Raw genomic sequence first — 22,672 nt, forward strand, 5'->3', positions numbered from 1 at the left:
GCAGAAGTAACGTTTGTAGTTTCAATCATTTCTTGCGGACGAGTCTATTAAATTTCCTCGATCTTTGTAAAAAAAAGTTTATTAAAAAAGAAACTTTTCAAGTTTTGATTATTTGCAGAAAGAAAATTACTTGATGCAATATTATTTCTTCATTATATTAAGAATTTTCTATATTGGAAGTAGAGAAACACGCCTATATGTAAAGATTTTAAAAATTATTATATAATATAAGGAAAAATTTGAGAGAAACAAAATACCTAACGTTAAATAGTAAGACTGTTAGTTCCAAAAGATGGAAGAGGAGTAATCTAACATGAATTATAACTGTTGAATTAATTTGAGTCAAATTCGTACATAATCGCAATGTTATGCAAGAAAAGAAACGAGGTAATCTTGCGATAATCTTCTAATATTCAATGAAAGTAACGAAGCGTAAATTTTTCCGCTGAAAAAATATGATTTCAGCAAATTCGCGTGCAAGCACGTCCTTGAGACTCGCGACAATGTAACTGCTTAGACATTCGAGCCGAAGGTGTCTTCATTATTTAGTTTCTGCCTGCACATACTTTTATTGTATAACAGAGAGATTTACTTAATACCGGATCGCATGCCAACAAGGTCAATGCTTTACGGAACTTACGTTTTCATCATTCGTCAAAATCCGTCATAAAGACGATGCATATTTTATTTTTCCTTTATAAGGTGCGTGCCAAGAATGCAGAGATGAAAACACTTTGTATGTATGTACGAACTATGAAGTATAGCATACGTTAAATCATCTGCTACAATGTATAAATATATATATATATGTATATATACATATATATATATATATATACATATATATATATATATATATATATATATATATACACACACATGTACTTCTGTATAAATCTATAGTTTCAAATCCCACTTTACCATATTATCAAATCAATATTCCGGATTAAAGCCTGAAGTTTCATTCCCGTTGCCATATCGTGTCTGTTTGATCAGAATTACATAGATAGAATAATATTTTAGTGCACTCCAAATATCGACGTTTTTATATTCGTTTCATATTGGAAAAAAATTTCCAATTTGTATTTCAGTATATTTAATAATTATTTGTAATTTATTTAAAGACGTAATATTATATTTCTCAAAATTATAAATCATGTTTAATTAATGTGACGTTTTAAATAAATTACTTTTTTAAATAAATTAATAATGTTTCAAATAAATTACTTTGCCTTTTCTAAATTTCTCTGTTTTTATCACTTGAAATATTTTCCTAATATTCTTTCACATTATTTTTGTGTTTTAAATTAACAAACATTATTTATTAATTACATTTAACAAAGTTCTAAAAGTATTGAGATCATTATTAAAAATATTGCGATCATTATTAATCGTTCTATAGTTTTTATATTAATATTATATTTCTTACGTAAAAGATAAAATTCTGTGTGAAATTGTTTTGATATTTATGTCCTTTATATAACGAAATATCTGTTTTTCATGACTTTCTTTATTTTCATAAGAATTTATTTGCTTTGAGTAAGTAAGAAACATCAGTAGTTCTGATGTTAAAACTATATTGTGCAAAAAAATATAATTCAATTTCCAGTTCAATTTCGATTTACAGAATGTATACAGCACAAGACTGTGTCAACATTATAACTTGATATGTTGAGACATGATGATTTTATCCATGCGAAAGGCATACATCCTTATCAAGCATACCGCGCGATCAAGAAGTTTCAAAAGAATGCATTTACTATTAAATTAAAAATGTCGATATTCATGTTACGTGCTCCATATGCATATATCAGCCCATATGATATTGATTTATCGACGATTTGATGAACTTACGTTCGTGGTCATTCAAGAAGAGGAAAGAGAGAGAAGGACAGACGGTCACCCTCACATAGCTCGGTTACCGTCACGCTTTTACGATTAAGCAGAAATGCGAGAATGCCTTACGTAAACATACAAACGAATTGTAAATGTAAAATTGTAGGTATACGATAGAGAAGCCCATGTTATTTTTCGTGAAACTCAGATGACAAAGGGTGTACCGTATTCTCCCGGTTGAAAACGATAACGAAGCCAGTCAAAAATTGCGACAAGCATTGTTTGGTTCGTAATACACGTCAGACATGTAGTGTTTCACGTCGAAAACACGCAACATTTTCATACTAACTGCGCACTGCGATGCCATATGTTGAACAATCGTTTTATTATTTAAAGAGCTGTTACAAAAGTAGAGTAGTCAGAAAGCACTCTTGTATTTATGGCAAAAAAACCGTAGCGATTCTGTTAAGTTCGTTAGATTCCGGTTTAGATCTGTATCATTTTTGATATTTCGTGTGTTACATATGAAGTGTTATCGAGTTTCGAGAACAGACATACACTAAAACGATGATACTGCATTGCAGCGCGCAACGGATATCTGTGTCTTTTGACGCGGTAATATAGGAAGCATGTATGCAAAATAAATGTTACGTGTAAACAGAGATACTGCATCGCGTCGCAGACTAACGTAGCTTTGAAATTATTAATAAAATTATACACAACATTATCTATTGAATCGAAACATCTTTTTACTAAAGCAACACTGTTAAATATCAAAGAAGCAGTGGTAATTCAATTTCTTGAATTAAAACATTTTATTAACATTTTATTTTTTACTTTCATACATACATATGTCAAAATGTAAATCAATTCACTTGAATTGCTTACAAAATTTCAAAGTAAACAACGTCTATACTAACTCACTTAACACACAATTGGGGTCATTCGTATCCTGCACATTTCTTTTCTTCAAAAAATTATAGGAGCACATCAAGTAATTAATTATATTATATAACATTTACATACAATTTTTTTAAATCTACAACAAACACTTTCTAAAGATGTTATTTAAGTAAGATGTATATTATTGAATATATGTAAACATCACTTAATAATTGTTTTTATGTGTTAAAGTGATAAAAATTAATTTCCGGAATACGAATAATGTGTAGTAAAGGATAAAATTATCGTGTGTATGAAGGGTTAACGTATCTCTTGAGTTAAATTGTTTTAGTTCCCTTGTTTTAATTAAATTAGTGACATAATAAATAGGAGCAATAGCAATCTACAAAAATGATTAAAAATAACTTGAAATAGATATAATTAACATTACGAGTTATTAACATTATAATTTGATATAATTTGATATTACATAATTAAATTTTTATATATAATTTAAGTAATTTTTATGTAATATAATTTGAGACATTATGAATTTTCAACACTGAAAGTTTGCTTGCTAGATTGCTTCTTTCCGCTGATCAAATAATACGATAAAATAATTCATATTCAATATTAAAAATGTGAAGTAAAGAAATAAAATATGCGGAATATTCGTCTCAATTAAACGTCTGGTTAGTGCAAGCCACTGTAGTAGCTTCCCTCTAAAGAATCTTTTGTGACGACGACTCTTTTCTACTATCGATATCTCATCGTTATCAATGGCAGGAATGTTCCAATTGTTTTGATCTGCATTTGTTTCGTCAAAGAATGTTCGACACGGTGAAGAATGATGTATGAACAGTAGGCCAGAATCAAATTCTACAACTTTATTGTCCATACACAATACTGTTCCATATCCAGCATCCATGCTCGTTATTAGTCGATTAACCAAAGAGTTAATTTAATTAATCTATAATTTCTTTAATTTGTTTAAAAATTTTGCTATATTTGCAAAAATTCAATTATTATCTTAAGTATGTATAAAAAAAATATAAAAAATATTATATAAAATAATATAATTAAAATAAATAAAATAATATTAACTAAGATATACAAAAGATATTATAAGAATACTATAAAAATTATACAGAAATGCCAATTATTTAAAAGAAACAAAAATGTAATTGAAGTCAATAAATATTTTATCAATGTTCTTTACGAAAATTATATATATCGTAAACATTTTCCTGAAACAGTAAATTGAAGCAACACAAATATGACTTATACCAAGATAACGAAATAATAACGAAATAAATGAATGATATATATAAATAATGAGACGTTTCACTAAGGTGTTTTTATTTTTTAAAAAATATCAAATTCAATCACGTCACATAGATATTCTTTTAAATCTAAATTATAAAAATATTTTTTCCAAAATATTTTTATCATAAATATATATAAATATGTACAAGATTTAAACTTTCAGACAACCATTTTTAAAAAACGCCAAATGATAACTCATTGTTACACCTTAATTATCACAATTGCTTGATAAATATTGGTTATTAGCAAACAGAAAATACGTGCTGACAGTAGTAGCTGAAATCAATGGTAATTACATTGAATACAAAGCTCTTCGATCGTCGGCCGACAATCCAGGCTTAGATTATAGAGAAAAGGGAGTGCCTGAGTAAATGTAAACTTGAGATGCCAAGGAAGGGCTCCAGTCAAGCGTACAGTGATTTCATACGGAACATTGCAAAGTGTTGTTATGCCATCATGCTCTGCTTCATTTAAAAATTTTCTTTCATAGTATCGTCCTGTGTCGAGACACTTATTTTGTACGTGCTCTATCACTGATAAACGCTGATGGCGTCCGTCCAGACCAAGCTGGTAATTCGAAACTGATAAATATTCGTAGATCATAAAGATATAATTAAGACACTTCTTATGATCAAAATATTCAATATAAATTTTGTTATCACAGACTATCTTAATTCTTTTATCATTGACAAGGTTTAAGATATTTATCGTACATAAGTAAAATAATTACTTTATTCCGTGCCGATCAAGTTACATGTGAAGTGATTTCTTACAATCCTATGAAAATAAAAATACTTGCAAAGAAATTACTACAAATAAATCATTTAAAAATAACACATATACTGTGTTATTATAAGTTACATATATTGGTCTTTTTTACATACCTCAAAGAAAGTTATTACACACACAGTACAAATGTAAAATAACTATCATAGAAATATTGTAATATACAACTATCAGAATTTTGGGAAAAAGTTCTCCTTATAGATTGTTAAAATAATAATGTAACAGGAATTTCGGCAATTTAATTTTAATTCCAATAAAAGCTGCGAACTAACAACTCCTCGTTTTTTGAAAGAGCGGCGTGCATCACTGCGCCCTTCAAGGGCGAGCTTCACGCTCTTCGGTTCTCGCCTAGGACAACGAACCAATTGTTCATGGGGTAACGAACGTTTGCTTCGTTATGGACATAATTGTACTGATCGCCACGTGCCGGAACGTGCCTTTAACTACATTGAAAACACCGACACAATATTAATTCCTATATGCAAGAGAAAATAATCAATATCGCTATAGAAAAATCTTAGCTTTACTTTGACAATTCATTATGTAAATATTACAATTTAATAAAATATGAAGTATATGAAGTATATGAAGTATACTTTTGAATATAAAACTACATATGATTATTTTATAAACTAATTTTAACATTATAAATAAAATTTCGATCAACACTAAATTCGCGTGAATATTAGCGAAATATTAGAAAAATCATAAATATTATATAAATTTATAAAAGCAACAAATTAATTATATAAAAAATTTGTTTCTTTATTAAATTAATAATAGTTTAATATGTTTGGTATCATGTTGCTAGTAATATTTTAAATCGTAAAATATTCAGATATTATTAAAATTATTTTGCGCAATTTAAAACTATTCTTTTATTTTTTTTAAATTATTTTTAACGCTGGTGAATCATAATTGCCTCCGAAAAAGTCCGAAAAACATTATTTCGAAAAAAAAAACACTTATGAACGCTAAATTAAACACGATAAAGCATGAGCCTTGAACGTCGCAAATAATGCGCCTGTTAACTTGCAAATGTGGTAGCAGATAACGCCCTTCCTTGCTACCATCTTCGGTCAGATTCAAAGAACCTTTCTTTCGTAAGACAAGGCACCAGTGCCTTTCCCTTGCCGACTGAACACTCAAGAATTATTCCATGCACACCTTGGTGTGTGGGAGGACATCTTGCTTAATGACAGCGAGACTTCGTTTCAGACGAAGGCACACTCTCTATCTCAAGATGCATGCAAATACATCATTTCCCGGTAGGCGCACGTAATAAGCACATTAGATCTAATGAAAGTGTTGTAAGTAATATAGTTACACAATAAGTACAGAACTCATTATAAAAATAACATCAACATTATGAGCAGTAATCGATCGATAAGCCATTTAAACAATTTATTTCTCTTTGATATAAATTGTTTAAATGGCTTAGGTTTCAATCGATTGCTATACGATACGTCTAATCTCTTCTTAGATAATGCTTCTTGAAAAATATATCTTACTTGCAAAAATAAAATGAATGTTTTTAAATATTATCGAAACATAGTATAGTGCTAATTGTAAGCACAAGTCTACAGTCTACTCTTCCTCGATTCGTATCTCTAAATGTTTTATGTTGATTAAAAATAGGATTTATGATGTAATAAAAATGCATTATTTCGATACGATTATCGCTGAAATAGTAATGCAGAAGAGAGAGAGAGAGAGAGAGAGAGAGAGAGAGAGAGAGAGAGGTGTAAAAATAGTATATGTAATCACGGAATCAATGTTACTAAAGAAGCTTGTTCTTTTCAGCTAAACTTTTTGATTTCTTTCCTCTTCTTCTTTTTAGATTGGAGAGAAAAAGAGAAAAGAGATAAACTGTGCAAAAAAGTTCAGCTGAAAAAAAACAGCTTATTACTCTACGTGACGCTATAATCTGCAAGTCACGGAAATAATGTCAGAAAAATCCAATAATCACTCTTCAAAGTATCCGAAATTGCTTCGTGAAAAAGCTTGTTGTTTTATCATTTACTAGAACTGATGTGTTCGCGCGTAATATGTGGCTAGCATATTTTTATGAAAACTATTTTTAATATCTGTGTAAAAAGTGAGAACATTTAAAAATATTTAAATTATATTAAAGAAAATTTTTAAATATTTACATAATTAATAGTATCTCTTTATTCCCTATTTTAATTTTTAAGATATCACAAAATTCAATTTTTTGTCATGCATATGATATTACATAATAACTTGCTGCATTATTCTTTTTATATATTGTTGTGGAAACGTGCAATAATGAAATGAAAAGTGTTACTTCTCTTCTGTTTCAAATGATTTTACCTTAGTCACATCATTTAAATAAATATTCTAATACTTCAAAATAGTATTATATTATTCACTACATAGAAAAAGTTAATAACTGAAATCACTTAAATGTTTTGAAAAAATTGATATCCAGGAAAATACTGCAATGGCGTGCGACCTGGTGGCCTGGTCCCACCAGGTACGTATCCACATTTCCTTTTGTGGCACCGCTTTCCATGTGCAACCTCGCATTTGTTGAACTTCGCCGCTCACAAACACGATTGCACGTTCATCGTCGCACCGGCGCACAGTTCTACCTGCGATCGATAGTCTACAAGAGAGCCGAAACGATTCCCGTCGCAGTGATATATACATGCGGGCAACATGACGTCACGATGAAATAATCTACCTCGTCAAATCAAATTCGCCGGTATGAAGGCCGGGGTCCTTCACTGTCCCCGAAAGAAGGACAAGGACACGGCAGAAAGAAACAAGAGGTTCATTTCGATTGATCTCTCGGACGATATTCATCTCAAGACCAATGTAACTGAACAGCAATCATACCTTTAAATGGTATATTTAAATATACAATAGAGATAATTAATAAATATATCCACATCTTTAAGATTTAAAAGAATAGTCCCGGTATATTATTTAAATATATGTTATTTAAATATCAATTTTTAAATATCAATTTTTTTGTGGGAAAGAGATACAAAAATGAAAATAAGAACCGGTCTGGAATATTTTGAGCTGCGAAGAACGCAACAACAACTTAGAGACGAAGGAAGGAAAAAGATGTGCTTTCAAACAGGAATTAAAAATATACTGAGCGACATGCAGAACGACTAGCGAGATCAAGGTCGACGAGATCACGAAAAGTTTTGCGGCTAAATAAAAACTTAACAGTTAAATATGAGAAGGCAAATTACGAAGTAAGGAAAATGAGAAGAGATCCATTGAAACAATCACATCACCATAAAAATTTGGAGTATTCTCAATAAGCCGGCAATAAAGCCGAGTACAGAATAATGAAAACAAAAATATGATATTGTATCTTTTAAGAGCCGTCGCACGAAAGATACAATCATTATTTCGTCCGACGATAATTACTCCCGAAATTTCATTTCGCTGAGATCAGTCGATCAAGTTGGGAAAGGTTAATCACGATGCGGAGAGTACGGCATTAAGGATGACCTCGACTGCACAAAACTATATGCCTCCGTTATATGCTACACAATGACGCATAGGACAGAATACATGTAGTCAGCAATTTTTCATGACTAGGATAGTATGCTAATACTTATTGTTAGTGACACAGTGATCAGATAGTGAATCGTCTTTTCAAATACACTCATATATATCACTTCTATTAACTGAGATATTTTCAATGTAGTAAAATATGTTACTAGATATTAATTTTATTATATAATTAAATGCCCGATCGCAAAATAAAATGCAAGAATATGATATGAAGAATATGATATGTCTAGCTTTTATCCAATTATTCAATTAATCCCAATACTTCTATCGAAATAAATCATCAATTAGCATTAATTTTATCTTCGTTTCGTTCATATTGGAAATATAATCCGTAAAAAAAGTAGCAAATCGTGCCATCCCAGAATTAGGGAAATTAAATCTATTATTGCGGTGATTGCAGACTTCTGCAGTGATTTACAATATTACAATACATATGTCTAGCAAGTATGTACAATAAACTATGTTTCACTATATGAGTTTTAATTTTTTTTAATCTATCAATTTTAATTAAGACACTGCCTTATGTAAATCATTTTCAAATGTCTTGCTTACGATTTGCTGGTCTTTTTAGGAAGTACATGAGAATTGTCAGTTCAGTTTTTCCGAAGCAATCAAGACATGTTGTTCAAAATAATTAATGAAGATATTCAGTATGCACATATTGCAAGCACGGTATTAGAATTATAAAGAGCAAAGATTCGAGTGATTACAAAAAGGTGCCTGACCCAGCGTCCAAAATCGTTGCGAGGGCAAGCACGTAATATCCGGTCTTAAGTGATCTTAGCACGTTCGCTTGGGCATCCGCTTATGCTCAAGAAACAGTTATCTTTTTATATCAAAGAAAGAATTCTATCTTAAGCAAAGAAAGAAAGAAAGGAACAAAGAAAACGAGAGAAAAAAAAGAGAGGGAGAGAATACACTATCATAAAAAACTAGTTAACGGAAACAATAATTTACGCGATGACTGGAACTGCCTCATAGTAATAAAAGTATAATAAAGATGATATTTCAAAACAGATTGTTAAATAAATGTGCGTGTGAAAATGTATAAAGTATATTTTGTAATAGAGAATTTGTATCATTAAATAGTCATGCGCATCAAAAAATCGAATAATAGTTTAAACTTCATTCATTAAACTTGACATTAATTAAATTTCATATAAAGAGTAAAAAGAGATCAAAAATTTTCTTAAATTTATGATTAAATTAAGATTCTCTTACGAGTACGTTCTAATATACTCAATCGAGCGATGCGATCAATAATCGGCAATAATTAAATATTAAAAACAGCATTCAATGCACACTCTATTCAATACTTGGACGATAACGTTGTTGAATAATAATTTATATATGATTTACATATAACACAGTAAAATAGATATTTATACCCAAAATTCAAAAAGAAAAAAAAAATATATGGAAACAAGTGTAATATAGAAAATCACATAAACTAAATTAGCTTGCGATAACGTTAATTTGCGGTAACAGATCACAAAGAACACGTCATTTTAACAAAAAAATAAGCAAAGAAGACCATATTCGATCAAGGAAGATTTTAGTGCCTAATATTTTTATGTAAATGTTACAATTTCCATTTCAAGCAAACAAGGCGCCAATTATTTGTCAATATTAAAACAGTCCTAAATTGCAGCTGGAGTACATAATATCACAAATTAAGTGATAAGCAATTTAATATTACACGAAAAAAACGGTTTTGCTAAAGTATCTAAAAATTTAACTAAATAGAGATATGAAAATAATTTTGTTCAACTAGCAAAATAATTATGAAAAATATACAAATTGGTTGCTAAAATGTTAAAAATTTTTGCCGCATCACGTTTAAATTTATAATTATTTTGATGATTCAACAAAATTATTTTCAGATCTAGCATTTAGCTAAATTTTTAAATATTTCACCCAAAAAAATCCTTCTTTCCGTATACTAAAGTTAATGAACATCTTTAAAAAATACTGTAGATAATTTAACAATAAAAAGAAGATAATCACCTTAATTTCCTAAAATAGCAATTGTAACGAATTCTTCTCCTTTCGCGACAATCTATTGAAAGAAAAAAATACGCGGAAGACATCCATAAAGAAATCTCGCCGGCATACGATATTATTCAAAGTACAATCCAACCGGATAATCTCAATGAGCACAATCTCACGCGTGGCCGGAGCGTGTTGCATAAATCTCACGTGTATACGCGCGGGTAGATGTCATCGATCGCCGATTGAGCCGTACGTGTGCCGATTCAAGATTCGCGCTAAAGGAAAGAGAGACAGCGAGATATCTGTCAGCGGAGGGCGCGTTCATAGCAGAATCGATAACGGCGAGGAAGGTAGCGGCGTCGCGGGGAGGCCACGACGATCGCGACGCACGTCGCAGGTAAATGGGTCGCGTGACGTGAACCCGCGCGCGCGCGCTCGCGTTCTCCACAATTCAGCACTTGGCTGATGGCTCCGATTTTCGCAAGAGCGCTGAGAATCATCGCGACCGGTTTCCGTCGATACCCCTCGTGCCTCTGGCGAATCATAATTGTCGTCTCTCTTTTTTCCCTTTCTCTTTCCCCCCCCCCCCTCTCTCTCTCTCTCTCTCTCTCTCTTTCTCTCACTCTGTCATTCGGAGTTGCTACATGTCTCGCAACTCACCTGACTACACCTGTGCGCCGTTCTCCGGAAGCGGCGTCCACAGTCCGCGGGCGCGAAAAACGATCCGTGACACTCGCGGACTGTCAAACCGTAGACTTAGCGGTGCGTATCGCGCGTGTAAAAAGGAACGTAGAAAGGGGGAGGGAATAAGACGGAAGGAGGGCGGTGATAAGGGCCGACAAAGAACGAAAAGGAACGAGAAGGTGATGCGCGGAAAAGGGAAATGGAGCAGGGAGAACGTAAGACAGCGGGAAAGAGAAGCAAGATTAAATCGCGAGCAACACGCGTGCGATTGATTAGCGTGTAGTAATTAGCGGGTGAGTATCAGCGTTGGTCTCGCGAGTAAGCTTCTATCGATAAGACAGCCGACTCTTGTCACGGAGGGGGGCGCGACCAGAGCTCGAGGAGAGCACGCGCGGCTCTCTATCGCGGCGGCATTTTCACTGAGGAAACGATGGCAAGGAAACGAGAGAGCTCTTCGTGGCGAGACCCCCCCAGCCGGAGCCCCGTTTTCGTAAATGCTCGGATACCCTGCGCGTATCGGGAGCGACCGGAGCGGGATACGCATGCGCTTCCATTTACGACGGGCGCACGCGAACGTGCGCGGTACCTCTTATCAGCGACACGTCGGCGCGGTGCTGCGGGACGTTTTCTCCCTACCACCCCTCTTGGCTATTGTGTGTGGGAGGGAAAAGGAGACGGGGTTTCGGGGGCACTACGATGAAAGGAGAAACGCGAACGAAGCAGGAACGAACTGGGTTTCTAGATTACCCTGAGTTTTTATTAAATGTTAATTATTTTATGAGAGAATTTCTTCGGACACTGTGCAACCGTTATTGAGATTTAGACTTATTTTTTTATCCGAAAGAATAGTAAAAAGAGAAAAAGAAGAGAGAAGATTTCTAGAACGTGATTATTTTATCTGGAGCAATACTAAATTCAAATGACAAAGGGTTTCTTCAATTTTTCTTCTATACTTTTAACTTCTGCAGAAAAAGATTTCAAGAACTTTATATAAAAAGTTGTTATATTAAGAAATGTATAAAAATATAGTACACGAAAAGGAAATTAATCATCAATAAAGTATAAACAATTTAAACATTTAAAAAACAATCTCGTTTCTTCTTTTAGAAATATTTTTAAAACATCTCTTTCAATAAAATGTCAAAAAAGATGTTATTCATAAAATCATTATCTAAAATATGTTTATCTTATCTTCATTATTATTGCTTCCTTTCTTCCTCGTTTTAAGAAGAGAGGTATTATTACAGTCTTGTTATCAGTTTATCTCAAGAAACAAAGCTAGCGACAGTTTGTTTTCCTTATCTTTACTAAGTACTAAGTTGTAGAAGGAAGTAATGCGGTTTTGATGCATTTATGATCTTAAGAAAATATATGTCCCATTATTAATGTATATGTATAAAATAATTTATTAATTCTGTATATTATGACTTATACAATATAATATGGCATAAATTATCAATTTTCATTTAATTTTCAAATAAATTATCTATTTTCATTTACTGCTTCAAAATCGCAATAGATACATAAAATATTTATACTCTCTAAATTGGATCGGGTACAGGAATTTTCGGCATACGGCCTTCCATCATGTCATTTAGCAGTACACTGATCTCCTGGAAAAAAATAATTACTTTGGTTTACTTGTAATGCCTAAGATTAACAAATCTTTTACGCAAGCTAACATTTACTAACTATTAAGCAGAGTTAATGAACAAACAAACATATACCTCTTCCCGCTGCATTCTCAATCTATCGATAATAGGCTCGTTAAAGTTAGGGTCATTACTAGGATCCTCCAAAGTACTTTCGTCACTCCTCGACACTTGCGGTATACGTGAGACGTAGATCTGTTTGATAGTATCCAAAATTGCCGATGGTCTCGTTTGAGGGAATTGCAAATCGATTCGTCCGAAAGAATCCATGCCCGCCGGCATCATTAACGGTTTCTCATAATCCGTACACTTATCCTCCCTTGCGTTTCATTTCGTACAAAGACATAGTGTCGAGATGAATCACAATGTAATTTATAAAATATAAATAAGCTCTTGATAAATATTAAAACTTATTAAATCAAACTTATTATCAAAACTTACATAAATGAAGAACCAAATCCATAATGAGATAATAAATCTTTAAGTCGTCGTACGAGAAATTTATCTTTAGAGGAATAGTAATAAAGGCTCGCACCTAGATTATGAGCTATCGCTCTCAATATCTTTCCAATAAATTCTTTTTTATTCGAATCAAATTCCTACAGAAGTTAATCACAGAAAAAAATAGATAATACTGAAATAAATTGTTGTAAACTCTAAAATGTTACAATATTATAAAAAGTTATAAAATTTATGTCAGTTTTCTTTTGAAATATTCAAAGTTTAAAAAGAATATTAATAACTTATATGTACACTTTTTGAGTTTAATATATTAAAACTTTATAATTTTTTATAATATTATTATCATATAGCAATGAATTAAATTACTGTAACACTTTTTAATTTTATCTTTGTACAATGCAGGAAACGTATGTCTCTTTTCACTCTTCTTATAATTATATATACATATATATATATATATATATATATATATATATACACATATGTATTATATATTTATCAAATACCTTAAATTCATCATATCGTCCACCTATAATACATATTTTCATAAAAAATGGATCAACTCCACGTTCCAATTCTTTCTTTCTATCTGCTGCCCTCTTATCCCGTAATTCTTGAATCGTGTTAGTGTTGTAACTCATTTTCGAACCATTTTGTATTACAGAAAGGGCTTCCTCGAAGGAAGACCATAATTCTTCTGGTCGCGATAAATCTAGCATTATTAATAACACGGTGTGATGAGGGGAATGTGTTAATGTAGAACCTGTCATCGCAACAGATACCAAAGAAGAAGCCAAGTAACCCACTTCCCACACATGCACTATATTTTTCACCTACAGCAGTACAATATTTAGAAATTTAATTTAATAATAAAGTAACGAAAAATTTGATTTAGATAATAAATATACTAACATTTTTTATGATAAAAATATTACAATTATTACTAAATAATTTCACTTTTATAAACATATAAATTTATTTTCTAAAATTTGTAGCTAATATAGGTTTATAATTCTTCAGTGCAAAGAAATTAAACTTTATAACCCCTACATGTATTTTTGTAGAAAACTAAGTACACATAGTCGTCACTTACTAAACTTTTCACAGTTTTGCGACCAAATGAATAATCCATCGCTATAGTTGGTTTTGGTCTTTCATCTTTTTCAAGAAATCGATACACCATTGTTGTTTTACCCTACAAATGCAATTTGAAATGCAAAATACATCGCGCGATAATAGTATGCTCCTAATTTCATCACTTACAACTCCCTTGCTGCCAAGGATAATAATGGATCGTTCGTGAGTTTCATTTGGATCAATTTTGCGTCTATTTTCTTCTTCTACTGCGAGCCGTAATGCAGTTTCTCGCATAGATTCCTCACTAGAAAGTTCATTCTATCATAATTAGTTTTATAATGTTAAAAACATGTGATGTTAACTGCTATGAATAAATATTGTAAATAAAAAAGGCAAATAATTACAAAACTGAATTATATTCGTATTAAATAATTACAGATAGATTTCTTTAAATTATTTATTTAATTATTCTTATATTTATTAATTATTCTTCCAAAATTAGGAAATAATGAAAAGTATTTTTTAAAATATTACTCATCGATATAGCTTCAGATTATAATTATTTAATAATATATTATATTAATACATTTCTTTTTACAAAGCTGTAACAAATTTAATATATATTTATAATAAATTAATTACCAGTTTTCTGCAGTCATTTTTAAAACACAATAAAGAATGATACTGAAAACTATAGTTTTATTCGCACAATTCCATGTTTCTTCAGGTTATGGATATGTTTCACTTTGTATTACCATGGAGACGAAGGACACGAAGGTAAGCGCTCAGTTCATGGCTCAGCCACTCACTTGCATCACTTTTATATGACATATAAATTACTATAAAAAACAAATAATAATTGTATACCTACGCGATAAAAACCTTTTCGCATATAATATAGAGCAATAGAGCATATTCATCTTCAATATATAACTATTTATTATGTGTGATATAAATAATTAATTCTTATCAATCCAGTTCTCACTATGCAATCCTAGATTACAAAATTTGATAAACATTTTTAGGAGCAGTTTATTTAAGTAAATAACATTATACTGTTTCCAGTTAATGACAATTACTTTTTAATTGTTTATGTTAACGCTCAGAATACATCACGATAGTACAAGATATAATAATTTACACCTACGTTAATCACTCGTCTGCGTAACGTTTTAATTATATGCGCAATGATCTAACGGAAGATCTCATCAGTCTTGATAAAGAAATCTACAATGATATCTTTTGTAATCATCGACTCTGAACACTTTCATTTAGCTTCTTTGATTTCTTTGTGATATAAAAATGTTTTCAGAGCTTTACAACATGTTAATATGTCTCCGCTAAATCATGACGCGCATAACACGTGTACAATTCGCAAATTTATTTATTAATTAAATTAATTATTTTTTAATATATTTTCCTTGCATACATTATGTACAACTTGGACTAGATCAAATCAGGAATGGTGTATATCTTACAATCCGCAATAAAATTCAACAATTTATAAATTATTATATACGAATGAATAGTTTCTAAAATAGCCAAAACATTTTCCATCATTAGAAAAACATATTATGTTTCATATTTAATTATAATAACAAATTAACACAATTGCACAGGAGTCTCATTAGTTTATGTATATAAATTAAAAACATTAATATCATTATGCATTCTTTTTTTGCCGAAGTATAAATAAAAAGCACATATATTTTTATTACAATTTCTCTTAAACGTGGACCATATATTGTTACAAACTTTTATTTTTAATTAATTATAATCAATGTACAATTAATTTATATAATAATAATAATAAATATATAATAATTAAAACATTTGTCATTTTTAATTTGTATGTACATACATATATGAACTTGATTGAATCTGATTGATACTGATATAAAATTTTCATTATGAAAAAAAGCCTTTTAAAGAAACGTGTAACTTTAAAAGTACTGCATACGCAGTAAATCGCAATAAATATATATATTATACAAAATCTTACAAGTTATTACGTTTGGTCCTGTTGCAGCACCGTTATATACTGAAACGTTTGCGAAATGTAACATTAAATTACAAATAAATAGATGCTGTTCTTTCCTTCAATTTTTGTCTATACTTCTTTTGTCTATCCTGGAAAATAATATTTTCAAAGTTTCTATGATAGATATATGTATATTCTACACTAATTTTGTTTGAACACTATGGTCAGTAAAAGACTGCTTGAGAGAGAGGTGAACATATTATGACAGATTAGTTGAATGTATCCACAAAACTATAGTTTTAAATATGAACGATACCAAACAATATTTTAGTAAATTAATATTGTTTAATTTAATACAAAATCAGCTATAATTAGCGGCAAATTCTTTTTTCAATATTAAATATGTATTTTATAGAAACTTCTTATTTCTTTTCACATCAAACTAGCAAAGCTATGTCGTAATCTGCCAATATGTATAATTATTTTTTGTCATATTAAATTATCAATAGTTATTTAAAGTATTCATAATGTTCAAAATTTAACGCAAATAATATTTCTTTCATAAAATTCATCAGACAATCGAAGAGCATTGTTATTATATGTTTCATATTTTAAATATAATGAGTAAAGGAAGACAAATGCACTGATTTTTTTAGTCATCTTTTTCTATAATATTTCATTGCTTCTATAATGCAGTATATTACGCGCTCTGCATGTTATCTAGTCCATATGTCGCTCATCCAATTGTCATTTAACTCTTCATTCGGTAGAACTTTTAATTTTCTTAAGGCTTCAAGATAAAATGTAAGTTCTGATGTAACCACACCGTGTTGTGGGCCACCATTATTCACTATATTCATTTTAACTAGTTGTTCTCTAAGTTTTTCCTTGAATGATGAATTTACCGTACGGTAAAGAGATTGTACTTCGACAGTAGGCAAAATACCAGAAACAGCTTCATGAAGTTTCATTAGATAACTACAAATAAAAATAAAATTTTGAAAGACAAGAATGTTAGACATCATAATCGTTATAAATATTGAATATTTATAAACATTATCCAAATACTTACCTAGAAATGTTTCTGAAAGATTTGGATGGCACTGGAGGTCTTGCTGTCCATTTAGATATTTGTCCACCTAATAAATTATCTACAATAATGAGGATTTTTCCTTCAATTTCACGAACGTGTGCGCGAATATCTCTTTCAACGCTATCTAATAGAGCTACCCCTCCACTAATACCAGACATGCCAATGAGTCCTCGACTTGGATTTTGTCCCGTGAGTGCTGAATATATTAAATGCGTATGTAGAATATTTTTAAGTAAATCTTTTCATATTTAACGTTTTATTTGTTGCTAAATTTTATATGTTTTTAAATTATATTTAACGCAATAATTCAACATGTTAAATCACCTTGAAAATGTGCTTTCACGAAAGGCATAAACCACAATACAAGTTTAAGACTTCGCGCCGCCAATACGAGAATCGTGCTTGTAATAGTTTTCAAGCCTGCAACTTCCATTGCACCCGCACCCAAAACTAGTTGACAACATCGTGAATTATAATGTCTTAACAATTCGGCTAATTGTCTTCCTACAGTTCCAGACAAGGCAACTAATTCACTACCAGTCCTAAAAACAAAGTATGTCATATTATGAAAGATTTACGAACAATACTTTGTAATTTAGCTTTACCTGCAATATTCGTGTATCATCTGTATAAGCATTAGAGCAGTTCCAACAACAGCAAATTTTTCATCGCCAACTATGATGAAATTCCCCACGCTTTCATTCTTCATGCTGTCCTCGCACGTGGGTATTTTGAGTGGAAAATGTTTGTTCTCGTATACGTACGTTACTAATGACTGAAATTCTAATGGTACATCAGCTTGTTTCCATCTTTCAGATTCCAATAGTAGCGTCAGCTTAGTTTTGCGTTCATTATGAAAGCGATGTACAAATTTACTTGCTTGCGCCTGTAAAAAATATGAATTATGCATTGATAAAAGGATTATTCCATTTAATAAATAAATTTTAAATGACATGCACAAATAATAATTACTTTAAATGCCGATCGTAAAGCAGTACATTGTTTGCCGCAAAGTTTTTCACAGGTGTGTGTAAATTCTTCGACCATATTGGCTAATTGGCAAACTTGAGCGGCTGTTGCTCTCTCACTCAACCAAGAGTTCTTATCATTCCAAGTATGATAGTCTTTATCCTCTAATTTATTCTGTGAAACATCAGCAATTATCTTGTCCTTATCGTTGTGGAATTTATCCTTCTCACTTGCCCCAGCTGAAAGTAGATTTCCCATTCGCTCGTGGCAGTAATCACACACAGAAGTAATCATGTCACAGAGTTTAGTAATCACTCGCGAATGCTCTTCTCGAGTCAATAAACGATCAGGTACGGATTCATCAAATGAGCCATCGCATAAACGTCCTGCTGATAAATCCGCGGTGTCTTTCATTACATCATGAACTGCCTAATATAACAGAATATTATATAATCTTTCCTGTTAATTTATTATATATTATATAATAAACAGGTTTTATATAACACACGTTTCATTTATTCCACAGCGACACAATTAAAAAATCTTAATATGAATTTTAATGCTCAGTTACACAAGACATTTAATGTTAAAAATTAAAAATCCACAATAAATAATGTAAAGCAGAATATAATGAAGGAGAGCATAAGTATGTATATACATATATATATATACATAGAATTATTAAATTGATAGAATTATTAAATTGTTTACCTTAACTCGTAATAGAAGAAAAGTGAAAGATTGTATAGTATTGTGAAGCAAAGATAATCTTTCCGTCAATGAGAGACCTCCGACTTCGAGAGCTGCTGCTTGCTGATCGCTGCAACAATCACTCGCTGCCAAAGCTTCTATCACCCGTTGCTTTGTTAAGGCTCTTACAGTGGTCACAGCTTCCTCTTTGTATGTATCCACGAATTGAAAATGTTTTTGACGTAGTAGACCAGAAATGATGGAGACTAGTTTATCCTATTCATTAAGAGTGTATAAACAATCTTACTGGGAAGAGATGTATGGAGGTTTGTTTGCTAAAAACAAAGAATATAATGTGATGTAACATTATTTATGTACTTACACCATCTAAAACGGTATTCTCGCCACCTAATGGCCTATTGAGATCCGCTGTTGCGTATCTTTGAAACTCAGTCGACAGCATCTTATCCACAAGCTTCTCCATTTCGGTTAGTTGAGAACTTAAATGTCTAGATAACATTTATAACAAGTTGTAAATATTTCAATAATTTTTTATTAATAAAATAATAATCATAAATTATAAAAATAATTTTTTCAGAATTTCTATTTACCTAAAGCTATGTATTCCGTTCAGTTCTTGCAAGAGAATTTCTTGCGTCGTAGAAATAAGATCTAATGCTGCAACATAATCTGGCGTAGACAACAATAATTGTATCATCGGTTGACTTTGATGCACAGTTGCCATAAGTTTTAATTTTTCTTGAACCATTAATCTATTAGATCTAGCGCGCTCCAAGCTACAACCAAAAACAATAAATATCAAGTTAAATGTATAAAATTAAATATATAATTACATAATTATTTTAATAATCCCACATTATTTTCAAATCTGTATTTAGTAAAATTTATTTACTTTAGCAAAACCATTCCTTTCTTGTGTTATTAATTTATATTTCTATTTTACTTAATTTTATGTTTTTTTAAGAAATACTAATGTAGTAAATGTTTTAAATAGTTCATACGTTACATATATACAAACTTACCGTAAAATTTCTAAAGAATTCTTGACTAGATGCTTATCGACTTGATGAATATTTTTCCTAAGTGCCTTTAGAACCGTAATAGTTTGTGTGAGTTGTTCCATAAGCACATCATGAGATGTCATTGCATGGAAAAAGGCTTGAGATTTTGACGCAACCTGCTCCGCTATTCGGACTTCCACAACATCCAAATAGTGACTAAGCTGCAGCAACATATTTTGTATAAATTAAAAACAAATAATAAAACATCGAAAACTTCATTTTTATATATATTTGTGTATTGTCTAATTATTTTTATAATATAATAAACATTTAAATTAAGAAATACAATATGTCAATAATAAGCTTTATAAACTGAATCTGTTCTTTTCTTATGTTTATAATACCTTCTCTTGCATTTGCTTCACGTGCATAACAATATTGCATTCTTCAGTTAAGAGGCCATCTTTCGCAAACGGGAATACAGCATCAAAGTTATCTTTTTGTGAAAGATCTAAATTTGGAACTAAGAAGATCTTTGGAATATTAGTTAAATCAAATTGTAGCCGATCTGAAGCAAAAAATGTTGCAATTTTTAATGGTAAAAAGTTATATTTTATAACTAGATAAAAATTAGAAATATTAGTTATAAGTTTACATGACTATTATTATCAATAAAAATCCAAAATAAGATTACTTAGTATTAAAGCTTAAAAAACTAATAAATTAAATTTATGTATAAATGTATAACATATCTATGATTTTCATGTAAAACATATCTAATTAATTTCTAAATAAATTTAAATAGATTAAAATGTAATATGTAATAAGATATATTAAAAATAGATTAATCCTTTAATTATAAAAATATTTATCTGTAAAGAGTAAAATATGACACATGAAATAGAATCTAAATTCATTTCTTGCAAAAGTAAATTGTTCTTTTATATTTATTTCAAGATACATATATTCCTATTACTAAATTCTATTCTTCAATATCTTTTACGATATAAATATTAGAGAATTTTACCCAATGACTTCACTTTCTTAAGATTAGGAAAATTTTGGAGCAATTCATTTGGAGTGGTTGGTTTGTTGGCATTCAAATTCATACGCGAATGTTTTCGATATCTCTGAAAGAACAAATAGAAAGTAAATAAATTATTGCTAAAATAGTAAGGATGATGTAAATTATTACAGATAATATTTATGTAAATTATTACAGATAATATTAGATACTGTTGTAGTGCATGAATAATTACCCTTGCAATTTTTTTTAGATACATTTCAAAATGTTGTATGGTGACTTCAGGAAGATATGGACTTTTTGGAATATCAATTTTCTCCACAAATCCATCTCCCCAAGTACGAGTTAAAAAGTTACTCTGTTTTCCTTTAAATGGATCATTGAGAACAGCAGGTAGGTTTTGTGCAGCAGAATATACGGTCCATGATGAGCTTGCCTCAGATAAATCGCCATTGCTTTTTCGTTGCTGTTGCATAATTGCGTGCTTCATGGCATGCGCTATATAATCCTTGTCAGAAACACCTTCCACAGGAAGACTAGTGCATACCCCATTATAACCATAGAGACAAACAAAAGATCCACCTTCTCTGGAACAATGTTGATCTCTCAAATGCCTAAAACAAATTATAAAATAATGCACTGTCTAATATACTTATAAAAACATTAAAAACTACACTTATTAAAATAGCATATGTCATCAAAAATGTTTTACAAATATGTTGTTCTACAAATTGTTTTTCTGATTTATATAATATATCATTATTGAGAGAAAGAACATAGATGCTCATGTCATTTTAAGCTATGTCTCCAAACCGTTGATAAATTTAAAAAATGTTGTCTTGAAATAAAATCATTGAAAAAAACCGAAGCATCGTAATTGATCGATGAAGCAGATGGACTCACCGAACGAAGTCTTGAATTTGTTTGAACGTCTGATTAGTACAATGTTCGCACAACAAGACCATGGGCACCGAATCGGACCCTCTCACGACTTTCGCCATTGCCCCCTGTGTCACCTCAGCTCACCTCAGCTCACCTCAGCTCACCATTGCGTCGACAAGCGCGTTTCGAAGCACCAATTCACCCGGAGTCGGGAGTCCTTCGGTTCTCCGACTTTGAATACACAGCCACTTAGCGATTACACGTCCCCGCTTACAAATGCACACGTTTTATGATATACATCGATACACGTTGGCTAACTCAGGAACGGAACAACCGGTGCGGCGTGGCGAAGGTTACTAACTACTATTTCGTACATGATTGACATGATATCCATCGTTAAATAAAATTTGACTATTTATAAACAGTGCGTGTCTAGAACATGTCAGTGTGTCATCTGCTTCAATACATCACGTATATTTGATGACTCACAAATTATAATTCATCTCTCAACACGAAAGGTTTTTCTAATTATCCTGTAGACACGCGTCATGCGCAGACTAAACTGATGATATCAGGTGGCCTGAAATCTGAAATAGGCTATTAATGAATTTTACTCTTAGATCAGTTTCTTCAGAGGGCGTGCGGATCAAAGAACCACTGCCATCAACACTTTCCATTCTATGTTACTTCGATTTTCCTTGCCAACACGTAGTTACAAAAGATAAGGTCATTATCTGAAATATTCAGCACCGA

General features: G+C 31.0%; 3 protein-coding genes and 1 long non-coding RNA gene across 5 annotated transcripts in view; 1 reads left to right on the plus strand and 3 right to left on the minus strand.

Annotated features, from left to right (window-relative positions):
* numb (NUMB endocytic adaptor protein) overlaps positions 1 to 11,588 on the minus strand; it is a 65,978-nt gene extending 54,390 nt beyond the window's left edge. Inside the window, exon 1 of the mRNA XM_011061843.2 lies at positions 11,044 to 11,588. The gene's annotated coding sequence lies outside the window, so the exon portion shown is untranslated. The remainder of the gene's footprint in view (positions 1 to 11,043) is intronic.
* Positions 872 to 8,215, plus strand: LOC147910276 (uncharacterized). Its single transcript, XR_015544685.1, has 2 exons — positions 872 to 7,701; positions 7,839 to 8,215. It is a non-coding gene; the product is annotated as an uncharacterized LOC147910276 (long non-coding RNA).
* Positions 11,589 to 12,526: 938 nt separating the features above from the next.
* On the minus strand, positions 12,527 to 15,160 carry LOC105149432 (cytoplasmic dynein 2 light intermediate chain 1). 2 transcript variants are annotated; one of them, XM_011061839.2, is made up of 7 exons: positions 14,901 to 15,160; positions 14,445 to 14,562; positions 14,275 to 14,376; positions 13,688 to 14,014; positions 13,161 to 13,318; positions 12,795 to 13,038; positions 12,527 to 12,680 (listed from the first exon to the last, which is right to left on the minus strand). In XM_011061839.2, the coding sequence occupies exons 1-7, from the start codon at positions 14,915 to 14,917 to the stop codon at positions 12,609 to 12,611; spliced, it is 1,038 nt and encodes a 345-aa protein (XP_011060141.1). In that variant the 5' UTR covers positions 14,918 to 15,160; the 3' UTR covers positions 12,527 to 12,608. The 2 variants fall into 2 exon arrangements, with proteins under 2 accessions (XP_011060141.1, XP_011060142.1); XM_011061840.2 differs by having other exon boundaries at positions 14,445 to 14,576.
* Positions 15,161 to 15,316: 156 nt separating this feature from the next.
* Positions 15,317 to 22,506, minus strand: scat (VPS54 subunit of GARP complex scat). The gene is made up of 13 exons (XM_011061838.2): positions 21,941 to 22,506; positions 21,273 to 21,651; positions 21,041 to 21,143; positions 20,418 to 20,581; positions 20,035 to 20,234; positions 19,603 to 19,788; positions 19,374 to 19,500; positions 19,013 to 19,267; positions 18,305 to 18,730; positions 17,938 to 18,218; positions 17,657 to 17,874; positions 17,312 to 17,528; positions 15,317 to 17,217 (listed from the first exon to the last, which is right to left on the minus strand). Exons 1-13 carry the CDS (start codon positions 22,036 to 22,038, stop codon positions 16,956 to 16,958), a joined length of 2,916 nt encoding a protein of 971 aa, XP_011060140.1. The 5' UTR covers positions 22,039 to 22,506; the 3' UTR covers positions 15,317 to 16,955.
* Between the last annotated feature and the right edge of the window lie 166 nt (positions 22,507 to 22,672).

This window comes from Acromyrmex echinatior, chromosome 3, assembly GCF_024713525.1.
Source record: "Acromyrmex echinatior isolate Ae372 chromosome 3, ASM2471352v2, whole genome shotgun sequence".
Taxonomy (NCBI): domain Eukaryota; kingdom Metazoa; phylum Arthropoda; class Insecta; order Hymenoptera; family Formicidae; genus Acromyrmex; species Acromyrmex echinatior.

Bases quoted from the DNA above. Each gene is read 5' to 3' on its own strand.
- LOC105149432 (XM_011061839.2), bottom strand. The intron at 14,377-14,444 runs GTAAGTGATGAA...TTGCATTTGTAG, and splicing joins TCCTTGGCAGCAAGGGAGTT to GGTAAAACAACAATGGTGTA. The intron at 14,015-14,274 runs GTAAGTGACGAC...GTACTGCTGTAG, and splicing joins GCAAAACTGTGAAAAGTTTA to GTGAAAAATATAGTGCATGT.
- scat (XM_011061838.2), bottom strand. From the start codon at position 22,038: ATGGCGAAAGTCGTGAGAGGGTCCGATTCGGTGCCCATGGTCTTGTTG. The intron at 19,268-19,373 runs GTAAGTACATAA...CTTAATGAATAG, and splicing joins AGAATACCGTTTTAGATGGT to GATAAACTAGTCTCCATCAT. The intron at 17,875-17,937 runs GTAAAGCTAAAT...CTTTGTTTTTAG, and splicing joins ATGATACACGAATATTGCAG to GACTGGTAGTGAATTAGTTG.